General features: G+C 38.4%; 1 protein-coding gene and 2 long non-coding RNA genes across 3 annotated transcripts; 2 read left to right on the top strand and 1 right to left on the bottom strand.

Annotated features, from left to right (window-relative positions):
- Positions 1-77: 77 nt before the first annotated feature.
- On the bottom strand, positions 78-27,780 carry LOC110054107 (coiled-coil domain-containing protein 178-like). The gene is made up of 22 exons (XM_020760440.2): positions 27,192-27,780; positions 25,436-25,648; positions 24,731-24,927; positions 23,589-23,847; positions 22,894-22,992; positions 21,797-21,848; positions 21,271-21,483; positions 20,317-20,420; positions 19,898-19,947; positions 9,744-9,839; positions 9,156-9,292; positions 8,449-8,527; positions 4,834-5,001; positions 4,450-4,518; positions 4,291-4,344; positions 3,985-4,023; positions 3,628-3,741; positions 2,908-3,053; positions 2,603-2,688; positions 2,257-2,330; positions 1,574-1,723; positions 78-931 (listed from the first exon to the last, which is right to left on the bottom strand). The coding sequence occupies exons 1-22, from the start codon at positions 27,640-27,642 to the stop codon at positions 668-670; spliced, it is 3,114 nt and encodes a 1,037-aa protein (XP_020616099.2). The 5' UTR covers positions 27,643-27,780; the 3' UTR covers positions 78-667.
- Positions 10,164-11,281, top strand: LOC149097196 (uncharacterized). The gene is made up of 3 exons (XR_016204222.1): positions 10,164-10,272; positions 10,356-10,470; positions 11,100-11,281. It is a non-coding gene; the product is annotated as an uncharacterized LOC149097196 (long non-coding RNA).
- On the top strand, positions 12,873-17,759 carry LOC149097195 (uncharacterized). The gene is made up of 4 exons (XR_016204208.1): positions 12,873-13,081; positions 14,442-17,139; positions 17,222-17,287; positions 17,646-17,759. It is a non-coding gene; the product is annotated as an uncharacterized LOC149097195 (long non-coding RNA).
- Positions 27,781-27,793: the final 13 nt, after the last annotated feature.

Below are 27,793 nucleotides of genomic sequence, written 5' to 3'. Positions count from 1 at the left end.
ACGGTAAAAAAATTATGCCAAGACCAAACACTGCCAAGGCTATGATATCCTTTCTTTAATAACACTTTACACAATGCTGAGACAGTTTTAAAAATATCCTTTATTTTAGCGTTTTGTCACTTTGCTTCTCTTAACAAAACGTAAAACAGTGTGTCCTGTTTATAAATAATAGCATATGTACACGACATCCTATATACATTGACGTTTCTAAAATACAGCGACATAATTTTCAGACAAAGGTGAATCATCTTACTGTTGATCACAGGCTGTAACATGGTCAACAAGTTGATCAAAAATATGACTGAACAAATGCAAAAGTATGCGCTACATAACGCATACAAAATCCATTCTTTTCTATCGATTTTCTAGCCACACCTTTCGTTATGTAATGTGAAGCTTTCACGATCTAGTTCCGACTGTAAATAAAATCCTAACGCGTTACCATTTACATGTAAATGAAAGCTATCAAGAGTTACTTTCCTGCTGCCAAGTTCTTCTCAAGTAAAATTGTTAGAAGATTTGTCAAATTTGTAGCTTGGCACTCTAGGAGTTAAAAGTTAATTACTTATATGCCCTTCCTGTGTATCTAAATATTTTTTTTATTTCTCTTCTATTTTTCGATCCGTTTTCTTCAGACGTTACGTTAGTATTAAGCAAAGTCGTGATTTCAAGCGACCATAGTGCCGCTGGTTGGGGTCTGTGCGATCTTTGCAGCCTCCATTGAAATCACATCATGAGCGGCATTATTTGCCTCCAGGAAACGGTTAATGTGTTCGATAACTCTCATCATGTCAGACTGTAGGGTTACTAATTTGTCGCCATTGTCAATACACTTCAGCTCGAACTCGGCAATGTCTGCTTTACTTTGTAAGCCACGAAGACGATAGAAATACTCGAGAGCCTCACGCATGCGACCTTGAAGAACAAACAGCTGGAAAAAAAAGCACAAATTAATCTTTACTAAGGTCACTCGAAAGAGTTTATCATTAGAAAACATTTATAGAGGGAGCAGGGATGGCGCAGTGGTGAGAGCGCTTGCCTCCCACCAATGTGGCCCGGCTTCGATTCCGGTCCGGTATCTTAAGAGGGTTGAGTTTGTTGCTGGTTCTTGCCTTGCCCCGAGGGTTTTTCTCCGGGTTCTCCGGTTTTTCTTTCTCCACAAAACTCTCCAAATTCCAATTTGACCAGGAAAGAGGACCTGCATGAAAACCAGCTAAGGCTGATGTGGCTTGCTCTCTAAATATTTTAACTTATTTGAAGTTGGACGGCTTGCGTGTTTTCTATAAGATCGTCTATTTTTGGGGCTGACGCTGAACTATTGAAAACTGCTGACATGTACTCTAGTGCTGGACACAAGGCGTCGTATCAGCCAACTCAGAAAACTTTACTTAACAAAAAGGTTTTAGGAAAATCTTGCTAAAATAGAAATTGAGAGTGAATAATCTAATTGTTAAATAGTTAATGACGAGAGAACCATCAAGATTCGTGGATCTGGAAATAGATCAGCACGAGTGACTGCTAATTATTCGCGTTTGTTGCGATGACACAGTAAAGTTCCGTGGAGTAAGCTAACCTCTCTGTGATCCTTTAGGCTGTGTTCATTGTTCACTCTTCTCTCAACAAGTCTCAGCAACGCAGCTCTGTTGTTAAGCAAAGTGTTCTGTAACCTTTGGTAAACGACCGCCAGTTTCTTGTTTTCACTCAATGCTGTTTTCACGCCTCCCTAAGAGAAGGAACACACAGACAAGTTATTACTTGGAGAAATAATGATACATAAGAACGCAATAGGCCATTTCCGATTTGCGCTTACCTCTGTTTCAAAACGAGTCTTGGTGCACAACCTTTCATATTGAAATGAGTTTTTCTTGCACGTTCATTGTCTTGCAAATCAAACTCATTTCCATATGAAAGGTTGTGCACCAGGCCTGGGTTGTTCGCTATCCACTGGATAAATCACTATCCTTCGGATAGCGTGGTTTGTTTTGTTAACATTTATGTACTGGATACATCATAGTGATTTATTTGGTGGAGAGCGTCATCCAGCCTTCGAACAATTGGGGCCAGGACTCGTTTTGAAACAGAGGTAAAAAGCAACTCGAAAATTGCTTATTGCTCCTTAAAGAAATAATGATTCATAAGAATACAATTGTTGTGCACTATCTACCGCTAAGAACAGAATGCTTATTTAACGCCTAGATCGCCCAACACCACAAATCTCACTGTTGACGAGAGGTGAAATTTTTCGGCTTACGTTACCTGGTTGGTAGTTAAGACCTCGTTCCTTTCTAGTATGTGCATCTCGTGGTTATCTTTTCCGCGTCTGATTCTCTCTAAATAAAACAACACAAACATCACGGTATCACATAAATATCCTATCTTGCACAACCTCGCATAAAGTGCATATCAAAAAACTTGGACGTCCACAGAGAAGCGAGGCATGGTGCTTGACAAACACGTCAGCGTGATATGTAATTCTTATTGCCACTGATCACATTGCCTGGCGTCTCGTCACTGGCAAAGCGAGGCTGAGATAAGCGTAGGTAATAGAAAACAGTCATACTGTGATAGAGGTCACCACAGGCGATTCTAAAGTGTTAAATACCTTCGAGTTGTTGGAGTGATTTCTTCAAGTCTTGTTCAGTTTCAAAACCTGTCTCTATCTGTATCTTTAATTCAGTCATTTCCTCACTGAAAAATAACCATTTTAAAATTCATGAATTTTTTTGAAATCGGCTTGCACACTTCAAGTCGTTTGATTTCTGCTCACTAGTTAAGTTTTTAAACTTTTATTTTTTTTAAACTGTTTAATGATTATGAATAAATGAATGAATGAATGAATGCAATCAATGCGATACAATACAATGCGAATGGAAATTTTAAAAGTAAGCAACATGGCACCGCACTCACGTCAAATCATTGATATTCTCTTGTGTTGTGGCTATGACTTTATTCATCATTTGAGTAGAAGACTCCATGTCCGCCATTTTCTTCTCCATCATCTCTGATTTCCACGTGATGTGGTCCAAACGTTTGGTGAATTCCATAGTCTCTTTCTGCAACAAAGCAATCAATAAATTATTTGCCAAACAAGCATGAAATACTCAGCTTTTGTACATGTGCAGTCGTACGAGCTTGGAAAAACACCAATTAATCTGCTTTTTTAGAGAGTACAGTTGAACCTCCACTAAGTAACAGCCACTCTTTTGTTGTCTCGACGGATGGTACATACATATACTTCTTCAGGGCTGTCATTAATTGTTTAGTCACCTGTAGCCTTATATATTCTCCACACCCATAGAAAATTTGTTACTTTATGGGTGAATTCTCTAAACAACAGGGAATTTCACCCGTAGCATCAAGGCAAAATCAAGCATACTCAGCCGAAACAGGTGTTACGGCTTATGGCCCTTAATGACAGCCCTGCTTCTTGACTGTGTTACGTATTTCTGTGCTACAATTTTCGAATTATTTAAGAAATAAAACTGTTGTATCACCCGAAAAAAAAACGGGTGTCATAGTACAACCCTAACTCCCCATAAATGCCACCTCCCTACAAAGGCCACTTTCTTCTGTCCTTAAGGTGGCCGTTGTGGAGAGGTTCGTAATAAACAGATAAACTGTGCAAACCTTCAACTCTGCCTCTTTGGGCCGCAATTCAGCGATTTCACTCTGAAATTTAGTCTCCATGTCATTGTGCTGCCGGGCCACTTTCTCCAATATCTTGTCAAGTTGTGCGATGGTCTAAGTTGGTCAAGAAAATAACCTAAATCATTGACTGCGAATTCGGAAAATCCATAATTATCATTACCAGAAAAATGGAAAATAATGTTATCTCCAGTATTCCAGGTAAACTTAAAGATGGTCAAGCCATTCATTGACGTAAAACTAAAATGAGAAATAATTATCAACTCGTTGACTGTACAAGAATGATTGCCTGTCGATTCAAATTTAAATTCACATTAAAAAACCTTTTTAAAAGTTTACCTCTTGTCTCTCATTGTGAATCTTTTCCAGCTTCGATACCTAGAAAATAGACGGAAATATACCAATTGTCAAATCAATCAATAGGTCAGTCGATCAGTCAATTCTTCCCTCTGTCAGTCAGCTAGTCACTCTGTCAGACACTCGGCCAGTCATTCAGTCAGTCAGTCAGTCAGTCAGTCAGACAGTTGGTCAGTCGGTCAGTGGGTCGGTCAGTAGGTCGTTCGGTAGGTTAGTCAGTCGGTCTGTCTGTTGGTCTGTCTGTCTGTCTTTCTGACAATGTAATGCAGTACAGAAATTATATTAAACCTGATCTCTAACATGGTCTACAAGCTTTACTATTTCGTCTGCCCTCTGGGTAGCCTGTGAAACGAAACGAAATATAATTTGTTAGAGAAGTTTTATGCGTTTCAAAACAATATACCTTTTTACCAAACTATGAAAATCTTGAAACCACAAAAGACTCACTTTTTCACGCTTCTTCTTGGAGTCAACATGTGTCTTGGCAAGGTCGTGTGTATCTAATGTGATCCTCGCCTGAGAAGACAAAAATACATGCATACTTTTATCACGACTGAAAAGTAACTATACCCTGTTCAGGACAGGTTCAGACCCTGTTTCTAAATGGCCTCATGTGGACCATTTAAGGGAGTACTTCCCTCGGGCTTCAGTAACGTAACGCAACGTAACGCAACGTAATGTGACGCAACGCAACGTAACGCAACGCAACGCAAAGTAACGTTACGTAACATAACATGAAATTTATTTGAGCATCAATAAAATTTAGCTTTGAGAAAGCTAATTGTGGTGGTCGCAGTGGCGTCAGTGATGTGAAGTGAAGGCCTGACTAACTTGTAACACTGTCCTGGCGTGTGCCTCGTCTTTGAGTTGTTTCTTGAGTGCGTCAGCGGTAGTCTTCAGTGATTCTTCAACACCCATCACTTCTTCTTTCTTCACAACCAGTGTCTCTGTAAGGTTGTTGTGTAGAACTTCAACTTTCTTTGTTTCCTCCTTTGAAACCTAATCATTAACACATCCATGTTATAAGACAGTTTACTCCCACAGTGTTTTTCTTTACCTAGGATTGAAAATGGGTACTGGTGAACTATGCAATGAATTTGCAGGGCAACATTTTTTTTTTTTTTTTTTTTTGTAATTTTTATTTTTTTTCAACATTTTGGGTTATAATACATACAATACAACACAAGACATAACACTAGTTACAATACTTACAATACGTCATAACTACAATAGATTACATACAACAAATTATAATTACTAATCGTAGCCTAATTATACCTAAAGAATATACAATGCGTTGTTTACAATAGTGCAGCTACCCAAATACAGAAAAAAAAAAAAAAAAAAAAAAAAAAAAAAAAAGAAAGTAAGTTAGTGACATGCTGAGAACGAGAAATTACAAATTAAGCTCAACTATTATTAAGAGATGGCATTAGTTTTTCCCACTTTTTGTAATGTTTATAAAGTTGGTTATTTTTGGTAGCTATTTTTTTTTTCAATGTAATAAACGGTTTTTGTCTTTGCTAAAAATATTGTTAATGTTGGTTTAATTTTATTTAATTTACATTTATAAATAAAAAACTTTCCTAGCAGTATCAAGTGATTCAGGATAATAAAGTCTTCGTTGTTGTTGAACACTCCAAACAATATATTTTCAAATGTCAAAGTGTCCAAAGATACATTCTGGTTTGAAAGCCGAGAAGAAAAAGCCCGCCAGAAGTCTTTTGTTGTATCACAATAAAAGAGCAAATGTTCGAGGGACTCGACCTCTTTCAAACAAAAGGTGCACATTGGTGATTCAATCATTTTAAAACGGAATAACCTCTCATTTGTGAAAATTATATCGTTTAATAATTTATATTGGAACTCTCTAATTTTTGTTTCAAGTGTGACAGTGAATGGTAAAGAATAAATTTTTTTCCAGTCTTCTATAACCTCTGGATATTTGTCCTTCAACTTCCTTTTGGCGGTTGGAGGAGTTTGTTTCTTTGTTTTAAATCCTTTATACAAAAGTTTTGAAGAGGCTTTTAACAGATCCGATTTGGTTTCGTCGATATAAATATACACTGTATCCAAATGCTGTTGAGGATATAGTTGCTGATGTTGAATATGTGATTCTTTGATAATTAATCTCCATTCTTTTGGTATGGCATCTACAATTCCTATTAATTTGAAGTACTGGATTGGAGATAGATTCGCTTCCAACACTTTAGGGCTTTCAAGAAATTTACCCGTATCGGATAACAAGTCACCAGTTTTAACAATTCCTTTAGTAAACAAATGTTTTTCAAAAAGAGATTTTCCGTGTATCACAATATTCCTATTATTCCAAATAATTTGGTCTACAACATCCTCATAGGTGGCTACCTTGGATTTCTTTAAATTACGAAATGCCTCTAGACACTCTTTGTAGAATATTGGAAGATGAACCGGTAGTTTACTAGTTTCAAAATCACAGAACAGGATGAGTTTTCCACCTATATTTCCAAAAAAGAAATCATCTAAAATAGTTTTCCAAGTGCTGTTGCTCTCTCCTAGATACTTTTTTAAGATCATCACTCTTTGAGCCGATATCATGGATTCAATATCAAGCATTTTTAGTCCTCCATTTTCAATATCATTGATAAGCGCGGTCCGTTTAATTTTATCGTTACCTTTCCAAATGAAACCGAAAATCAGTCTGTTTATCTCCTTGACAAGATCGTTTGATATTGAAATTGCAGTCGCTTTACTCAAAAATTTTGGAATAATGAAGGTCTTAACTATTTGAATCTTACCAATCAGGGTAAGACCCCTCCACTTCCACATACTCAGCGTTTTTTTAATAGATTTGAATATTGAGTCGAAGTTTGCTTTGTCTCGTGATGGTTTGTGATAGTCAAAAACGGTACCTAATATCTTGATTGATTTTCGCACTTTGTGAGTAAAGTCATTTTGTACTAGTTTATGTGGGCCGATACCAAAAACTTCTGTTTTATCGTCGTTAATTCGGAGACCAGAATGCAATGAAAAAACCTTTAAAGTTGTACAAAGTCGCGAATATGCATTTATGTCTTTTAGAAAACAAGTCATGTCATCTGCAAAAAGCGTGAGTTTGATCTCCACGTTTTTGACCATTATTCCTTGTATGGTTTTATCCTGCCTGATTTGACATGCGAGAACTTCCAAAGCTAAGATGAATAATAAAGGTGATAGAGGGTCACCTTGTCGTACACCACGATGGATACAGAAAAGATCTGTAGTAAAGCCGTTATTTAAGATACAGCTGGATATGTTTGTATAAAATGTTTTTACCCATTGTAAAAAATACGATCCAAAATTGAATTTTTCCAATACTTTAAATAGATATGTATGGTCCAGAGAATCAAATGCCTTTTCAAAGTCAATTGCCATTAGAATACCTGTTGTATTTGTGAGTTTTGCCAATTCAAGTAAATCATCGATTGTTCTAACTGCATCAAATGTAGACCATTTTGATTATGGTGAATAAGTTCTGGCAGGATTGGCTCCAGCCTTCTAGCAAACGCTTTGGATGCAATTTTAACATCTACGTTGATCAGTGAGATAGGTCGCCAGTTCTTTATAAATCGTCTATCTTTATCTTTTTTCTCCAATAGGGTAATCATTGCCTGCTTTTGCGAAGTTGATAGTTGCCCGTGTTGGTGAGAGAAGTTTAGAGACTTTTCGAGATACTTTGCAACCACGTGCCAGAACGCCAAGTAAAATTCCACAGGGCAACATGGCAAGTTCTGGAAACTCGAGAAAAGCTTCAGATTTCAGAACTACAGAAAGCAGAGTAAAATCAAGTGTTGTGAACCACTTTGGACGAGATGTAGGGTCTAATTGTTTTAGTATCACCCAACTAGTCGGACAGAAAAGGCAATAATAACGTTAGCAAATGCAAGTTGAAGAAATATTCATTTGGGAATAAAACGAAAGAAAGCGTCACACTCGATTGCGCCAGTTTCGCTACTCGAGGACTATTACTAATAGTCCTCTGGTAGCGTAGCCAATTAAAATGCAGGATTTGCATTGGTCCACTAATAGGGTGATACTAAAAGAAGAATATAAAGTAAGGTTTACATAACGAAAACGTCAAATGTTATTTACAATGGTGTTAATTGATTAATATGAAGGGTTTCATTTGTGTAATGCAGTACCAAGGTAAACGTGAGCTTACCTGAATTGGGATAATAATAAATGATGACACTTGTATTTGAACAAGTTTTGCACTGTTTGTAATTATTGCAACTGACACACACAGATTACAAAATTTATGGACAACGAAAGACAGTTTAAGACCACTTTGTTAATTTAAACTGATTAATTTTTGAAGAGGATGGGCGACAGGAGCAAGATCGCGTTTTACGGAAAATAAAAAGAAAGCAAATGGCCACAATATCAATTTCTAAATTTGCGTGTAATATACAACTTATTAAAACTTGCCTTCATTTGCTCTTCTATTTTCCCCATCTCTTGTTCTGCCCGCTTGATAGCCTTCTCATCACTGATTTTTTGTTTGGCGCTGTCAGAAAGAAAGAAGACAAGTACACTGTAGGAAACCTGTTCATCAAACCTAAATTTCAACCTATTACCTATCTTTGCTTTTCTCTAAGATACATGTGAAAAGGATTGTATATAACCGATAATAGTTGTACCGTACCTATAGTATCTGAGCAAATTTGCTCTTTATTAGTTTTTGTAACACATCTCTTTCCTCTGTATTTGCTCAAGGTAAATTATGTTTCCTTTTTATTTTCCTTTCCTTTATCTGTGAATAAGAAGCAGCCAACTCAATAGTGCTGCTACTGTGGCTGCTGCTCACGTCTTTAAAACTGATACATTTCTTAGTTATATAACCTACATTTGTGTTCTACTGTTTTTTGTATTTTTTTTTGGGTGTGTGTTGAAAAATAGTGCATAGAAACATTTGATTGATTGAATAACTGACTGATGCATGGACGGATGGACAGACTGGCTGGCTGGCTGGCTGGCTGATTTATTTTAGAGTTCTCATGTTCTCATCAATCAATATAGACTTCCTAAGAACTTCTGGAATCTTGTCTTACGTCACTTTGTACAAACTGTTGCTTGCAGAGTTTCCATATATTACTCTTACAATGAAGGACCAAAGTTTTTGTTCAGCTGCTTACCATTGCTCCAGTTTTTTGTTTAGACTGGTTATTTCCAGTTTGGTCTCCTTGATTCTTGAGGTTAATCCTCGCAGTCTTTTTGAAGCATTCTTTATTTCATGTTCTAACTTGGCATTTTCACTTTCCATTGATGCTTGCTAAAAAAACACATCAAAAAGCAAAATTTGGTGAGTTCAACATTGAATTAGTGACACAGATAAAACAAAACAGGCCAGGGATAAAATGATTGAATCACACATGGGTGCTATTGACGTGTCTAGCTCCAACCTTCGGATATACATTGGTCAGTAGGAAAAATGTGTACTCCACTCAGCGATAAAGTTGTGTTTGGAATTTGTCCATTCCAGAGTTTTGAGTGTAGCCTCAACTCTTCTAGCATGTTATGAAGATTTGAGATGGGTTTAAAAAGGCCACAGCAATATTCTTGATTGCTTGCTTTTCTATAATATCCATTCACTGCAAGCTTTTGCCTGCATGTACATCATTTCTTACTGTTTATGAAGTACTGTGAAACATTGGAGATCTACATTGTAAGCAATTTTGTTGAATAACAAAACAACAATAAAAAGGAAGGACTTTTATACTTACTGTTATTTGTCTGTCAGTCTTCAGTTTGTTGTTCTCACTCACAAGTTTTATGTGTTCTGCTTCTTGCTCCACAATTTTCTCTCGAAGTCTTTGCACCTAAAGAGCACAGTATCATAGAAACACTTTGCTTATGTTAACATCACACTGTACACAGAGGACAAAACATATGAACAAGACACATTTTCATCTGCCATTTCTGCTGTACAAAACAATGAACGGATATCTACAACAAGCCAAGAATGGAAAGGGTGGAAAGAAAACCAGTTTCAAGCTGTGACTATGATGTATTGGTATATACCACACAAGTAAATAGTGCTTTTCGCGCGCTCTGATTGGTTAACTCAGAGGTGATCAGTCCGGAATATCCCGATAAATTAGGATATCTGTGATGTCACGAAACTCACGTTTTAACCAATGAGAATGCGTGTGTTGATTAGTGTTGTGTTTCACAACAAACCAAGAGATTCAAGATGGCGGACAAAGAGAGTCGCGAATACTTTCCAATGCCATGAATGCGGGCCTTCAGGAGGTATATATTTATCTCGAATTGAGTTAAATACTGTCCAAATTATAAAATAAGGGAAAAGTTTGTGTTCGCGTTCCATGCCACAGACAATTCTGCCCAGATAACGATTATCCTCGGACCGAAGGAAGCACCACAGAACGCAATGCGGGCCACGTGTGACGAGCTGCTGTTATCATTCTTTGGAAAGAGACCGTACAATCGGTAAGCATCTTTACTCTGCATTTTTTTAAGCACAGAAATGATCGATATGAGAATTGAGGCTTTCCTCTTATCTAGGGATTATCGGGCCGAAATCCACAGCACGCGCGTATTCTTATATGCCAGCAAAGATAAATTGTAGATGTCCAAATGTTATACGTTTTGGCTAAATCGAGGAAATGAAATCATCATTAAAACAGAATTTTCAATAACGCATACGAGTGAGAAATTCTTGTTCTTTTATACAAAATAAACTAAGCTAGAAAACATGTATCCAAAATTTTAGTGTTGTCAGATGCAGGGATAGTCAAAAATTCTGTTAATATATTCTTTGTAAATCTGAAATTTTTCCATTTTGGTATTTATTTCAAATATTTCTTGTATCTATTTGTTACTGTACTAAAAGATATCATGTCTGATTTCCACATTTAAATTATGAAAACTTACATATAATTGCTGACTTTCACAAGTTATTTACCCAAAAATATCAAAATATAATTCCTGGACAGGTTGACAAGGGAGAATTCACAATCCATCCACATGTCCCAAGGTTTCATTATATATTTATTTAAAGTATACAAAACAAATTCAGTCTTGAGAGTGAAATCCATTTTATTTTATTCACTCTTTAGGTACTCTCAACCTTGAATTTGCCTCTTAGCAGAATGCAGGACCTAAAACAAATCACAAGCGCTTAGAAGGTTATTACATTGCTTACAGATGCCAATATTATTACAACTGTATTTTTCGTTTTAACATATGAATTTATTTTGAATGTAGTTACCACATTAGTCTCACTAAATAAGAGATTGCCCTCAAGCGGTCTGATAACTCTTATGTTTTCTATTTTTTATTACATATTCTTAACCAAACTGATATGTTTCCTGTTCACAACCAATTAATGTTTTGCATTAGTTTCACAATTAGTAATGTTCAACACGCGACACTACATTATAAACTCTCGTACCTTTTCAGTCTTTGCGTTCATAAAAATTATTTTGCAAAAACATTACTTTCTGGTACATTCAAGCTTCATGGGGAGGTGAAAAGAATCATCATCTACTAGGAACAGCTGCAGTGTGTATAGTTTTTAAAAAATGCACCTACAAACCTTAACTTACATGTTTGCACGGCCCTCAACGTCTGGTAAATGAGCACAAACAATCTCTCTACCCTTTGTGCCATTCCTTGGGATACTGATAGCATCCATTTACAGGGAATCACTGCACAACCCCTGGCCTGCCTGTTTTGCTGCCACTTCTGTGCTGTAGGTGGTTTTCAACAGGCTGCTGGCTCTCCAGTGATAAAACTGGGGTGCACTTTCGGTGAATCCACCAAAACAGAGACCTCCCAAATTTGTTTAATTTCGTCCGCGTACTTAGCGACGTCTTATTTCCTCTCTTTTCCCTATGTTTTTTCCCCAAAAATTCGGCAAAGTGCCTCGAGCAGTCGAGTATGCTCTTCCGTGTACTTAAGAGAGAGAAATTGAAAACAACTGTCATAAAAATGAAGGAATGATGCATTACTCAAGCCTTATAACAACAGCGGTTCAGGTACACTTGTAACGCCTCAAATTCAAAGAGAGCGTACAAAATATCGACGTTGTTTACAACCGTGTAATTTGGCATGATGAAACTTTGACAACACTAGAACCTGTAAAAAATATACACAGCTCAATGAAAAATACGTGAATACTAGAAAATAACGCGTACACTTTACTAACCTTAATATTTGGCTACAAAATCGCGTTTACATCGTCGCTTGACACCAAGAAAACTCAATGATTAGAAGACAGTCAACGTTCTCCCACTACCAAAATGGCCGCTTATTCTCCTTCTCAACGTTTGGTCGCAAAAAGTCCTGGATAATGCTGGCCAGACTTTATGCGAGACTGGAAACAACATATTTTCAGGAGTACCCGTCGGATCCGCTCCGCAAAATATCCGCTCTGCAGACTAAAGTTGAGCTGGCTGGGAATTTTAGTATTAAACAGAATCTTGCTGAGAATTTAGCTTATCGAGAGCTAGCTAGCTGGAAAATTTTTTTTGGTGTTCAAATAGCTTACACTGTGGTTTTACTAATCAGTTCTGGCTGGAAATTACATTCCGGATGCGATCACTGACTGAAGTGTGTCACTTGACACTCTCTGAGTGCTTGACCTTTTGTTTGAAAACATGCTTACAATATAATGTTAGTTGTTTATTAAAGTTTTATTTACCAGCAAACAATAGAAGTCTGTTCTGCTGTCATTTATAGTGTGAAATTAGATCGGTTTCTTTTCCCTGGACGCTCCTTTTTCCCACGTTCAGTTGCATGTTTCACCACCGTTGATCCGGTCGCGGAAATCATCGTCTGTTCTGCTTTCACGTTTTACCTTGAGACAACTGGTTATCTGGTAGTGACGTTTGTTGGTTCGTGCAGTCTTTTCACATTTTTGCCTGAGGCCCGGTGAGACTCGGGTAACCTCGTAATATTTTGTAACTAAAACATTGTTCCCGTATAATTTTGTGTCCAACGGTCGGTTTCAAGCGCGATCAGATTTTGCCGACCAGTTGTTTGAGGGTTTGGCAGCCAGAGAACTCTGAGGACTCCACTGATAAATTCAAAGGTTCAGGTAAGAACTACTTTGGAGTTGAACTAGTTGAATCAGCCTATATATTTAATATTCAGTGATAATGTTTAAGCAATGTGTGCGGGAAAAGCCGGCGCAGGTTTTCAAACTGTGTTCGCCACTGTATTGTATTTCAAACCCAACGGAAAGTGCAGCTTCAGTGAAGACAGTGAAAGCAAGAAAAGGCCTGATATGTCTCAGAACTTGGAAGGGTTTTCGAAATTGTCAGTGCATTCATCCACAGTGATCCTACTTCCAAGTGTAATTTCAATTCTGTAATTTTAACGACCAGTAAAATCCGATCCCGGTGCTGCAGTCGATGATGACCGCTTTTTAACGCGTCGAACGTTAAAACATGAGCTATTGAAACACATTTGCCGCGTATTGGACAACTGACGAGATATTGAAACGATTATTTTTTTCCCGGTGTAAGAAAGTATTGTTTCCATCGGTTTCTTTACTGAAGTCCGATCGTGTTCTTTATATAACTGAAGGCTGATTACCTATTGCTGCCTTTTGGTATCGCCGAAAATTTGCCCTGAAAGAGCTGTTGACCAACACACCTGATTGATCTAGTTCAGTGCTAATTGTACTGTACTTTGGGATTTAAAAGGGAATACAAAGGCTTTCCATGTCAAAGGTGAGAAAAGACCAGAAGGCAATCATGTCATTCCAGATTTCGTTCTTTCGGTGTCGATAGCGCCAGGACAATAATGTGTAATTTAATTTCTTATGCGTTCCCATTTGTTAACGCGCGTGTTTTTCGCACATTCAGTTTCTGTTAGAGAACAAGTTATTTTGCATGCCTGCGTTGTTACCGGAAATGTAGACATTTCGCCTTATTGTCCTTCTTTTTATGATGGCACAGACAGTGATTTTGTGGTGGAACAATCATCGCACGGTTCAGTTCATGTAGCTTAGGCAAAGCGCGAAACATGGCACACGAAAAAATAGGGGAGGGGCGTGGCACCAGTTCACACCATTCACTGAATTCACGCTTCTGGGTTATAGTTTGATGACGAAATGAGCGGTAAAAAATTATTCCACAATTATTTTTCTTAAACAGTTAAATCCTTGCTTCTTTGACTTGCCCCAGGGAATGTAATTTTCAGCAATGTAACATCAGTTAAAATCTAAGACATTTCATTGAATTCTCTCATGAATGAGCTATTTTTGTGAACATAGTTCTTGATCTAGATCTTACATTGAGGGGCCCGATAGTATCACCAGTTTTGTATATTATTATGTGTCCGTGGCTGTATGCGTATTTGGATGCATGTGTGTGTGTGTGGACAGGGGGAGGACGCCGATATAAGAGGGATTGTGCAGTATGTTACATTTTCTAAAACATATCATTTTTCAGGTGTAAAATTAACTGCGTGAACTATAAGAAGCACAGCTAAAGATGCTGCAAACGTTACCCGATGTCATGGACTGGTACCCGAGAAAAGATGAGCAAATTTGTTGATGAAATCACGAGATTAACTTTGTGAATCTTTTATGCTGATCGTCCAGTGTATATTTATGACATTACATTGATCTGATTGATACATTTTGTTAACGAGTTAACGAGTAATGATGCTGTTAATAGCAATACTTTTACTATGAACGGCCTTTAACATTCCAACAATGCCGGGGTCTTTGCTGCGAAACTTTGCACTTAACTGTGTGAAACTTTTACGGTGAACGGCCTATAACATCCCAACAATGCCGGGGTCTTTGCTGCGAATGTTCGCACTTAACTGTGTGAAACTTTTACGGTGAACGGCCTATAACATCCCAATAATGCCGAGGTCTTTGCTGCGAATGTTTGCACTTAACTGTGTGAAACTTTTACGGTGAACGGCCTATAACATCCCAACAATGCCGGGGTCTTTGCTGCGAAACTTTGCACTTAACTGTGTGAAACTTTTACGGTGAACGGCCTATAACATCCCAACAATGCCGGGGTCTTTGCTGCGAAACTTTACACTTAACTGTGTGAAACTTTTGCGGTGAACGGCCTGTAACATCCCAACAATGCCGGGGTCTTTGCTGCGAATGTTCGCACTTAATTGTGTGAAACTTTTACGGTGAACGGCCTGTAACATCCCAACAATGCCGGGGTCTTTGCTGCGAAACTTTGCACTTAACTGTGTGAAACTTTTACGGTGAACGGCCTGTAACATCCCAACAATGCCGGGGTCTTTGCTGCGAATGTTCGCACTTAATTGTGTGAAACTTTTACGGTGAACGGCCTGTAACATCCCAACAATGCCGGGGTCTTTGCTGCGAAACTTTGCACTTAACTGTGTGAAACTTTTACGGTGAACGGCCTGTAACATCCCAACAATGCCGGGGTCTTTGCTGCGAATGTTCGCACTTAATTGTGTGAAACTTTTACGGTGAACGGCCTGTAACATCCCAACAATGCCGGGGTCTTTGCTGCGAAACTTTGCACTTAACTGTGTGAAACTTTTACGGTGAACGGCCTGTAACATCCCAACAATGCCGGGGTCTTTGCTGCGAATGTTCGCACTTAATTGTGTGAAACTTTTACGGTGAACGGCCTGTAACATCCCAACAATGCCGGGGTCTTTGCTGCGAATGTTCGCACTTAACTGTGTGAAACTTTTACGGTGAACGGCCTGTAACATCCCAACAATGCCGGGGTCTTTGCTGCGAAACTTTGCACTTAACTGTGTGAAACTTTTACGGTGAACGGCCTATAACATCCCAACAATGCCGGGGTCTTTGCTGCGAATGTTCGCACTTAACTGTGTGAAACTTTTACGGTGAACGGCCTGTAACATCCCAACAATGCCGGGGTCTTTGCTGCGAATGTTCGCACTTAACTGTGTGAAACTTTTACGGTGAACGGCCTGTAACATCCCAACAATGCCGGGGTCTTTGCTGCGAAACTTTGCACTTAACTGTGTGAAACTTTTACGGTGAACGGCCTATAACATCCCAACAATGCCGGGGTCTTTGCTGCGAATGTTCGCACTTAACTGTGTGAAACTTTTACGGTGAACGGCCTGTAACATCCCAACAATGCCGGGGTCTTTGCTGCGAATGTTCGCACTTAACTGTGTGAAACTTTTACGGTGAACGGCCTGTAACATCCCAACAATGCCAGGGTCTTTGCTGCGAAACTTTGCACTTAACTGTGTGAAACTTTTACGGTGAACGGCCTGTAACATCCCAACAATGCCGGGGTCTTTGCTGCGAATGTTCGAACTTAACTGTGTGAAACTTTTACGGTGAACGGCCTGTAACATCCCAACAATGCCGGGGTCTTTGCTGCGAAACTTTGCACTTAACTGTGTGAAACTTTTACGGTGAACGGCCTGTAACATCCCAACAATGCCGGGGTCTTTGCTGCGAATGTTCGCACTTAACTGTGTGAAACTTTTACGGTGAACGGCCTATAACATCCCAACAATGCCGGGGTCTTTGCTGCGAATGTTTGCTCTTAACTGTGTGAAACTTTTACGGTGAACGGCCTATAACATCCCAACAATGCCGGGGTCTTTGCTGCGAAACTTTGCACTTAACTGTGTGAAACTTTTACGGTGAACGGCCTGTAACATCCCAACAATGCCGGGGTCTTTGCTGCGAAACTTTGCACTTAACTGTGTGAAACTTTTACGGTGAACGGCCTGTAACATCCCAACAATGCCGGGGTCTTTGCTGCGAATGTTTGCTCTTAACTGTGTGAAACTTTTACGGTGAACGGCCTATAACATCCCAACAATGCCGGGGTCTTTGCTGCGAAACTTTGCACTTAACTGTGTGAAACTTTTACGTTGAACGGCCTATAACATCCTAACAATACTGGGGTCTTTGCTGCGAAACTTTGCACTTAACTGTGTGAAACTTTTACGGTGAACGGCTTTGAACATCCCTTCAATGGGTATTTATGAAATGTTTACGGTAAACTACCTCTAGGAATGTGAGTGTCTTTGGTTGTTTAGCTTTCAAGTTAAATTAATTTGTGAAAGTTGTGTTGACAGTGCTTTGCAGTCTTGGGTAAGGCATGGATCAGTGACATGGACTGAGATGGATCACCAACATTCAAGGTATGTATTATCAAGATTTTTTTTACTCGTTTTATGATAAAGATTCTAATGTGGTTTATACACTTTTATCTCGCAATTCTAGAGTGGGAAGCTCAGAGAAGACAGTTGTCCAAAGAAAAAGAAAAACACGTTTTTCAATACTTTTGAGGTAAACATGGTGTTACTAATCAGCACTAAACCAGCTCCCTTTGGTTGTTTTAAGGAGCTGGCATAACCCTTTATTTTTCAAAAAAATCATTAGAAATAATTGTAAACTACTAAATCGGGGTAAACATATAAAGTGTGTTGCTGTTGTTGAAATTACAATCATTATTGGGCTAGCAATGTAGAAGTAAGGCCGATATGTAGTAATAAAGGACTTCAATATTATTTTTTGTTCATTTCCCTTACAGCGTTATATAAAAGTAATTTTGCAACAGACATTTCTTTGGTGAAAGCAAGTTTGATCTGAATGTCTAAAAGGATTAGAGGGATCTTATTTTAAACATCAGTGTGAACCGTTTTAGATGTCAGAACGTAAAGTGCCAAACTGTCACACGTATGCTGAACCTGGAAGGCATCTGAAGTATCGGAAAACAACGTGCTGGGAGACACCTTGTCCGATCCGCTTAAGACATAAATGGTAAGTTGTATTGTTTTTAAGTGATAACATAATCATAGTGTAGAGTTTGCTCATAGCGGCAAAAATAACCACATATTGCTAATTTATCTCTAATAATAGTTAACAGACAATAGGCTGTTGAATAAAGGTCCTAAACAATGCGTTTGTTTTTAATTTAGGTCAAAACGCTGGCCAGAACATTTTTTCGCCAATAATTGCCTTGCTGGCATTTTCAATGTTACCCTTTACTGCTGGCTGGCTACTTGGTTAATTGCCATTTTTCTAGCTCGGTATTCAAAATTTTCATTATGTCTGGCTGGGAGTTTTATGAAATAAAGTCGATCTTGCTAGCAGTGAAGAGCGGATATTTTTTTTCCAGGAAAGTTAATTATTAATGGTAATTGACGTGGGAGCACAGAATCAGTGCTCGGGAAGTCACATATTAAATTTCCAGTTAAAGTGTCGTTGGGTACTCCTGTATTTTCTTGGTCCGCATAAAAGGTCCGCCATTTTCCCTGCTAACAATAGCTTCCTGACGTCATGACTGTCCCAATTTATCGGGATATTCTGGACTGGTGATTAGCAAGTACTATTCACCTCCGAGCAGCCATCGCGAGAGATTTTAAATTTCCGACCGCTTGTCACACATAAAATAACATTTTGGTCCGCCAATTATTCAGCTTGTGTGGTATATACTAAAACATGAAAGTGAAGAATGATCATCGCAGTTAATTTTCCAATTTAAGCAATTGGAAAGAAGAAGCCTCGAAAAATCAGGGCTTCAACGGGATTCGAACCCGTGACCTCCGCGGTACCGGTGCGATGCTCTACCAACTGAGCTATGAAGCCACACATTGGGAGCGAGGTCAATTAATTGAGTTCATATCTTCCCGTGAGGAGTGAAATGATGTGAAGTTTATATGAAATAATTCATACATGAACTGCGGTTGTAGATGAAAGTGAAGAATGATCATCGCAGTTAATTTTCCAATACAAGTAATTGGAAAGAAGAAGCCTGGAAAAATCAGGGCTTCAACGGGATTCGAACCCGTGACCTCCGCGGTACCGGTGCGATGCTCTACCAACTGAGCTATGAAGCCACACATTGGGAGCGAGGTCAGTTAATTGAGTTCATATCTTCCCGTGAGGAGTGAAATGATGTGAAGTTTATATGAAATAATTCATATATGAACTGCGGTTGTAGATGAAAGTGAAGAATGATCATCGCAGTTAATTTTCCGCGGAGGTCACGGGTTCGAATCCCGTTGAAGCCCTGATTTTTCCAGGCTTCTTCTTTCCGATTGCTTAAATTGGAAAATTAACTGCGATGATCATTCTTCACTTTCATCTACAACCGCAGTTCATATATGAATTATTTCATATAAACTTCACATATACTAAAACAATTATTCACCGCAGTGTCAGTGGGAGTGATAGATATTTACCTCACGGCTTCGCGGCTCGGTAAATATCCACCTCCACTTCGGTAAATAATTGTTCACTAGCCTGAAGGTTATTCTCACTAGCCCAGAAAAAATTCTTACTATGGTAACATGATTAATGACATCAAATTAAAGTACTGCAGCTATAGTTTCCCCTGTTACAGCACTTCTGTAATTTGAATTTCCCCACAAATTTTCCAAAAAAAAAAAAAAAAAAAAAAAAAAAACAACAACAACACATGCGTACACATGCCCATGAGGCAAGCATGTAGGATAGAATCCACTAGCCCCAGGCTGTCACAAACAACTCTGTTTGCACACTACATACTGGACTCTAAATTTGGCCATCCGAAGTTCAAGACTTATCCCTTGATCAATGGCTGAAGTTCTGTCCACCCTTCAGACCCAATATCATTGTAAAGATACATATTTAGTTTTAACTGGTCTCTACACCTTTCTTATAGTACTAGAAGGGACAGTTTACTTGACAATCAAGCATGGTATGCTTGTGAAAATAAGAAATAATAATATTTCGCTTGCTTTTTGTCGAAACTCTAATAATTTCGCTCACCTCATTAAAAGTCTTGGAAAATTATTAGAATTTTGCTAAAATGTGCATGGAATTATTTCCTAATTTCACTGGTCACTTGATCATCATATTAAATCTTCACTGTTGATCACTCTTAAGTATAATAAGGCAACAACAAAAACTAACCTTATCCTGTTGTGTTGCCTCTAATGCCTTTATTCTTTCCTCTCTTCCCTCTGAAACACATGGTAACAAATAATTTTGATAAACAAAAAATAACTATTATATTTATAAGGATACTTCAAATATGCCTCTTAAATGTAACAATAAAAAGGTATGTAAAAGAGCCCTTTTCTCATATGTGTACAGTGTACAGTACAATTGTAGAGAAAGACATTAGCCTTTTTGAGTGCTCTGACAGACATCATATTCAGAGTGCTTTGAAGTACTGTACTAGTTGTAACATTGCTGTAAAGGTACTTTTTAATAAGAAATATGAATTAGAATTTACATATACATAAATTGATTCAATTGGTAGGAAAAAATTCAGAGGGGTGGGGGGGGGGGGGGGGAGGGGAGGCAGGGTTGGTTCTTGCAGTACTTACCCAGAATAACAAGCTGCTCTGCATTTTCTCTGAGTGTGTTTCTGATGTCATTCATGGTATGAGTGTTGGATGTAAAGTACATCCTTAACTGAGCTAATTCATCACTGTTAATAAACAAAGATACAGAATACGTTGTCAATTAACTGGTGGGGGGAGAGGAACAGGGGCAGTTATTGTAAGTTATGGACACTGGATTGTGAGCCCTAGTTTTCAAGTCATTTCAATTCTAGCGTTCTTGGACAAGATACATTTACTTACTGTAGCTATTACAGTGCCTCTCTTGAGGCTAGTCAACTTCCAGTCAACTTCAATAAGGCTTGTTAATTATGGTTTTTTTAATAATGAGTTTTCGAAACTGAAAAAAATTGGCCTCTCCTACTTTGGTTGCACTTATTCTAAGAAAACAAAGGCAATATAAAAAACCTACCACAGAAATGATGCTAAGGAATGGCTTTCATTATTTTCATCAATCATTGCATGAAAATGAACTGACAAACAAAATTAATGCTAGGAGCATCCCACTCACAAACCATATTCCTATGATTCCATCATGCTAAGGAAGTAGGACTCAAATATAGTTGTTATACCTTCCAACTACGTAAGGAAAACGTGTCACTATTCATGAGTCAAAACGCACTGACTCCCTAGGGAAACAACAACTTGAACTTTTGACTTGTACATGATCAGGTTGTGCACCTTGAAACCCCAGCAAATTTGTGTACCAGCTGGCATCAAGCAAATAATTTTTTTGCAGTGCTAGTTTTAAGTTTGGAGGTATAACTAAAAACTTAATGACTGGTCCGACCTTCACCCTCAATGTTCCCTTGGGACAAGTCATTAAGAGCTTATTGTACTGGCAAGCTCATCTAGACAGTGTAGAAGTGCTATTTGGACACTTACACTTGCTCTAACAGCATGTGACTTGGACTGAAAGGTTTACAAGCATGTTATTACCTGACTGCATTGAGTTCATTTCTCACGACATCCACATCTTGTTTGATAAGGGATCTTTCTTGTGCAGCTTTTCCCTTAGCTTCTGCTGTTTTTCTCTCTGTAGCTGCCAGTCTGTCAAGAGTATTATCCAACTCCTCATCTGTTTCGTCTTGTTTGAGCTGAATGCTTGACATTGCTTCCCCTTCCAGGTCCAGCTTCTCCTCAACTAAAGGACTTGAAAAGAAATCTACAAATTGATTTTACTTCACACAATACATGAAAAGTAGTTGGAAGATGCAACTGAATTCATCAAATGGAATTGCAGGTTTGAGTTAATCCAACAGAACTAGGCTAGTTTACTTTAAGAGATGACACCCTGGTTTTTGAAATACAAGCTGATGACTTGACTGGTCTTCCAAAACAGTTTGTAGACAATACATTTGCTACATGGGATCTTTACAAACCCTTCACTGCCCTATGTCATTGATGCCATAAGATCAAGTCCACATTTAGTAGAGAAGGCATACTGTAACATAATTAAACTTACCAGTGTCTTTGTATGTTGCTCAGATCTTGTAAAACCTTTGCATGTCTCACTTCTGCAATTATTCAGAAATGTATTGTAGTTAATTTATTACTTTGTAAGTGTGAATCAAAATTATTGGGATGTAAATGAAATGATCCGGCCCTATCCCCCACTTGGGGGCAAGGAACTAAGCAAATGAAATGATATAAATGATATTTGAGACTTCATGTAATGTTTCTTCAAACAGAGACAAATGATAGGAAATCTGATTAGGAAGCTAACTGAGAGAGCTGGTGCTGTTGTCATGGGTGTTCAAGAAAAGAAAATCAACTGAACATGATATGAAATGTAAAATTGGATGAGCTTAAAGAGCTCTGAGTCAAGAAAGAAATGCAACAGAGTGTACATTAATAAGCTACGTAGTTGCCACCGATTGTTGGCACAAACACAGTCAAGCCAAAGAGAAAATAGGGAGGGCTGTAACATTTTTTTTAAAGTGGAATAATATCCAGCCTGACACAATTTCTTTAAGACACTTTTTTATTAAAGAAGAAAAGTAACTTTTACAGACCATAATGAGTAAAAAGCAGAATCCTTTAAAAGGTCAATCACACATCAAACAGTGTGGACATAAAGCAAAGAAGATGCATTCAGTAAAGTGCAGTATGCCAAGTTAAGATAAGCATGCTGAGTGTAAACCAACATGAGGATGAAGAAGAACTTACATCACCAGGAGAAAGAGCAACTGTGATTAGCTGGTGAAAGACAAGATAAGCTGTCAGGAAAATCAGCAATTCTTTAAAGGCTCAAAAGGAAATTGAAGTAGCAGAACCAAAAATGTCAGGAAGACTACAAAATGAGTAAAGAATGATGTTTTCACATGTACATGTAGCCCAACACTCAATAAAACATGTCAAGAACAGGGCAGCAAAATAGGAAAATAGGAAAGATGAAAAAATAGGAACCTGAGTACTCTACTTTATTTCTCACAATGTGCAAGTAGCCAAAAACAAGCAAACTGCATAGGTTTATTGCACATTATGTAATAGGCTAAGCTTACACAGTAGATCAACTTTGCTCCAAGCAAATTATTAATGTTAGTTAGCAAACCATCACACCTGCATGATGAACTCTTTCACTAATTCTGGCTTCAATTCTGCCTTGGTAAGCACAGTGCCACCTTAACTCATTGATGTCAATGGCACATGCTTCATGCTCTGTTCAAATGGAAAAAAAAAAGAATGACTTATTGCTGGTAAACAGCTGACATTGATTGGAGTGCCAACAAGACAAGCCTCTAAGGAAGTATGGGGGCATGCTTCCCCAGAAAATATCTAAATTGAGAGGTTCAGAAATGTTATTTTATGCATTCTCTTGAGGGCATTTCCTAACAAAGATAATTTTACATGTACAACAGGTCAACCTGCCAAGAATATTACGGGTTTACAATTTTTAATCTAAAGCACTAAGATAACTGAAAACATACACCACACCCTCACCCCATCCCCTCTCTCTCGCTATATCCCCTCTCTCTAGCTACACTGTACAGCCTTGACTGTCCTGACTCAGGGAGACAAACTGATGTAGCTGGTTTTTTAGCCGGTGACCAGCACTTAATGAGAGCCCCAAAACCCCCAGTCAAAAGTTTTTTGTTTTGTATTCCCACACCCTTGGAGCTTGATACTTTCCTTTAACATATATGGCTTTTCAGAGCCTTGTACACTTGTAATTTCTACTGACCTTTCATGAGTTACTCGTACTTGTACATGAAAAGTTGGTAGATCACAATGAGGAAAATATCCATTCCCTTTACCTCTTTGTACAGCTAATGGTAGATCGTGCATTCTCTTGTAAGCCTGGGTATCAATCTCGTCTCTTAGTTTCTGTACTCTTTCCCTTTCTTTCACTAAGGCATCCTGTGTAGAAAGTCTGTCACTCTCCATCCTTCCTAGTAAACTTATGACCTCTTCAATCACATCATATTCCTTGGGGACAGGCATCTCAGCAGATTTGGGTGCAGACTTTGGAGTGGAAAGCTTACTGATAACTGTTCTAGCACTTCTTCCCCGAATCTGTGGGACATAAGGGGCTTTTATGTTAAACATGCCATTAGTAAGTTCCCTTGAAAATGGAGTAGGTCCCTAAAAGAAGCTGACAGCATGGTCTAATCAAGAAAGGCTATGGTCTGACACTGTTTGAGTTGGGTAGTATGGCACTAAATTGCTTTGTAAACATGAGTCACAGTAATTTAACCTTTTCACTTCCAGGATTGCCAAAGTTGAAAGTTTAAAAATAATACCACATACTTCATTTTGCAAAATGTAAAAAAAAAAAACAAAAAAAAACAAACAAAAAAAAACAATGTAGAAAGTATCCTATGACATGAAAATAAAATAATTATCTACCAAATATGAATTACATGTCTATGCACAGTATTTACGTCTATTTTTTCAATTGGTTATTAAAATTAAGCTTTTTGCGATATCCTTCTATCTTACTTGCACTGAACGTTACAAACTTACAGAGAAACCCATACTGCACCTTTCAATATAAACAGGACTACTGTGTGTTTAATCAATGGTTTTGTGTATTGTTGCCATCAGTCATCTTAGTGGACCTCTCAAAAAGCAAACATTTACTTCAATGGGTTCAAAGGACATGTCTGTGGGTTGTGACTGGTAGATTTAATTCCTTTTAATTCTTTTCTCATGGTTCATTGGTACTCGTAATAATAATTATCATGGGTGATGGAAGCCAAAAACCTGATGATTTGTTAGGTTTTGAACTTCAGTCAACATGAATGTTAGAAACATTGTAGAATGTTGTGTTGCTACCATAAAGGAGTTTCCCTTGAGTTTTCCAGCTGTACAAGTACCAATGCAATCTATTAAGTACTTATATCATTCTGAGGTATATATAAACATTTAAATTAATGTTTTTGATGCTGATTGTTACCTCTAATGTAGCTCCACTGGCTGAAGACTCTAACCTTGGCTCAAATGATACACCTTCCTCTTCGATGTTACCAAGCGATGCTGAACTAAGAAGCCAGCGGATTCGTCTGCCATGGCTACTAGCTGAAGACATGTGCGAGGAATCTTCAGGGACACCTTGACTTTCTACCACCTCTTCTTTATCCTTAAACTCCAAGTCTGCAGAGAAGTGTGACAGTATAACAATGTTACATTGTTATAAGGATAACAATGTTACATTGTTATAAGGCTGGATCAAATAACAGCAAGAGTTGATACAGTAGTGTAATAATAGCTTTCTTCAAATCTCAATATTCCTAGATAAGTCAGGAAAGTCGCCTTCCTCTTTTCTAACTTATCTGGAAAAGATCACAGCAACTCTGCTTGCAGGGTACAGTTTAAATCAATATAAACTCTGATGGCATTATTGATTACATTTTTGTTTTATTGGAACTTTTTATTATTGTATGACAATATTGTAATTTTAAGTAGAAGTGGTTTAATTTTAATTACAAACACTGTAAAGAGCCATTGAGCTCTGGAAATGTGCGCTACATATATAAATTCATGCATATTAGAAACATTATCATTATTATCATTATCATTATTATTATTGTTGTTACTATTATTATTTAGCCAGCCACACAAGCTTAAAGCTACATGTACATGCACATTAAAGCTAGCTTACCTGAAGCCATACTAGATCTTTGCTTGCTAAATCTTTCCTCCTCCTCAAGAAATTCAGTCATGTAAAATGAATCAATTAAGTCTTGTAACTGATAAAGATGAGAAACTGCCTTCCTTACACATGAAGAAGTACTCTTAACAAGCTCGCAGCTTCTTCGGCGCCAAGATCTGTTCCGAAATTGTGGCCATCCCTCAGGGAGGGAAGGAACAATGTCTGGAAAATGAAGTAAACCATCAATCAGTGTTAACTACATGTACCACTGACAACAATAATATTGATTACTAAATAAAATACGGAAAAAAATAATATTGATTGCTCTGTGTTATCTACATGTTTTTTGGCAGCTTAGTGAAGGTATAGCGACATACTGTTGGTATTAGGTAGGTAAGTACATGAACAGACACTTGAACCAGTTTGTGCTACCACCTCTTGTAAGTTATACACAACCACATTTCTAGTATACCAAAATTGTGCCTGTCACATCACAATACATGTAGTCTGAAATTAATGTTGGTGAATACCTCTCAGAGGACACTGCCACCATATGTACATTTAGGGCTGACAGTTTGAAGTTTTATATTGTTGTTATATGTACTGTACCTCTGTACCTCTGGTTGGCGAACACTTCATATGATCCTAACATGCACTAATTGTTGGGTATTACCCTCAAAACCCTGAACTTCAGGTTAAATAAGTGTTTTAGTTACCCACTGGCACAGCCCGGAGTTGGGGGGGGGGGGGGAGGGGGTACTGCTATATATGGGCTATATAGGTATATGTGGCTGTGAAGGGTATGGTTTTCAAGCAGTTTACTCTAGTATAGGGTATATAAATCAGAGCGTTTGGGTCTAGAATAGGGTATCATTTTTCATGAAACTGACCAGTTGGTTGAAGATTTTATCTAGACTAAGGAAACCAGGAATTGCCACTCAAATAGATAAAAAAAAGAAATTGGCAAGTTTAACTTTTTACAACTGAGCCTCAACAGCGTCAATAGATGACTATCATAAAGTACTACTGGATATTATTAACCGTCAAAAATTGGGATTCAGATGGAAATCGGTGGTTTTAATACTGGTTACTTTACTATAGGGTAGCAAAATTCAGCTAAACTAGCTCTGGTATAGATTAAGGGTTCCAGGGTCCCAGCAGCACATCACAACCCAGAAATTCCTAAAGTACCCCCCTCCCCCGCCACTTCCAGGTTGCACAGCATGCACAAAAGTTCCTTTAGAGATTTCAAGGCTTATACAAATGTCAATGGTTTCTTCCTGAGACTGACTCCTTTGTCAATCAAGGACTTTTCAACATGAAGCAATCTTTATTTTTATCACAAGGGCAGGCGTTTCATTAAGGGCCAGGCACTGGGCAAATTGACCAGCTGTGATGATGATTTTGCCCACCTGGTTTAACCACCTAGAGGAAAGTGTTTCTAACAAAGAATTTCAGCTCAAAAAGTTTTGCCCACCTGTGAAAACCAGTTACCCTCCTGCTAAAAACATTAATGAAACCCCTGCAAGGGGTAGAGGGAATCTTCCACAAAGGCCCCTCCATGATCAGCCAGGGAGTCAATCACACAGGCAGATGATGACATAAGTTTACCGAACTCTCTCACCATGGGTATTTTGGCTCGACTACTCGCCAAAATGCAACCAATGGCTCGACCATTAACTTGATTTGTATGCCACTGGAGCATAACAAAAAGGTACCATTAGGTACGTCTATAAATATACTGCCCATACTGTAATACATGTACCTTTCTCTTCCTGTTCCAAGTTCTTATCATGACCCTCCGCTGAAACCATCTCATTTTCCACAGGCACAAGATCTTGCCCACTCTCTTGTGAAATTAAACTTCTGCCATCCGAAAAAGGCACTATTGCCAAACCAGAGCCGCCACTCAGGCCACTAACTTCAGACCTTGAGTCATCGAAAACTAAGGGCACATCCAACTTTACCAGCTGAATATCACTCTCCGAATAACGAGCCAGAACCCCATCTTTTGTAGTGCTGCCATCCTCAGTTGCAGCAAATTTGGCTTTCAGATCTGTCTCGCTGAATGCAGACCGCCCTGTGAGTGATTTCTTGGCTTTTGTAGGACTCCTGTTGTTATTTTGACCGGACTCAGTCGCAGATGCTACCTCATTACCAACTTCACCTTTCCGAGCGTCCACTCCATAGTTCCCCTTTTTATCCACGGTTGGCATTCCTATATCTTTTTAAGTTCCGTTTACAATACTTTAGTGCACTTCTAACGATCAGAAACGATGATTGTAATGGCGCAAAATGACCTCAAGGCCGCCATCTTGATCGTGAAGTGAAATCGACTTTCAGATTGCTAAGCGACGATGTACAACA

This window comes from Orbicella faveolata, unplaced genomic scaffold, assembly GCF_042242905.1.
Source record: "Orbicella faveolata isolate gen_17 unplaced genomic scaffold, um_ofav_v1 contig_47, whole genome shotgun sequence".
NCBI lineage: Eukaryota > Metazoa > Cnidaria > Anthozoa > Scleractinia > Merulinidae > Orbicella > Orbicella faveolata.
The sequence above is the reverse complement of the archived record's forward strand: the minus strand, read 5'-3'. Positions and strand labels throughout refer to the sequence as shown.

What these genes read in the sequence shown, in the direction of transcription:
- LOC110054107 (XM_020760440.2), bottom strand. Translation starts at nt 27,642, where the DNA reads ATGCCAACCGTGGATAAAAAGGGGAACTATGGAGTGGACGCTCGGAAA. An exon ending in AAATAGAAGAGCAAATGAAG is followed by an intron (nt 5,002 to 8,448) that starts GCAAGTTTTAAT and finishes GTTAATGATTAG; the next exon opens with GTTTCAAAGGAGGAAACAAA. An exon ending in ACGCCAGGACAGTGTTACAA is followed by an intron (nt 4,519 to 4,833) that starts GTTAGTCAGGCC and finishes TTGTCTTCTCAG; the next exon opens with GCGAGGATCACATTAGATAC.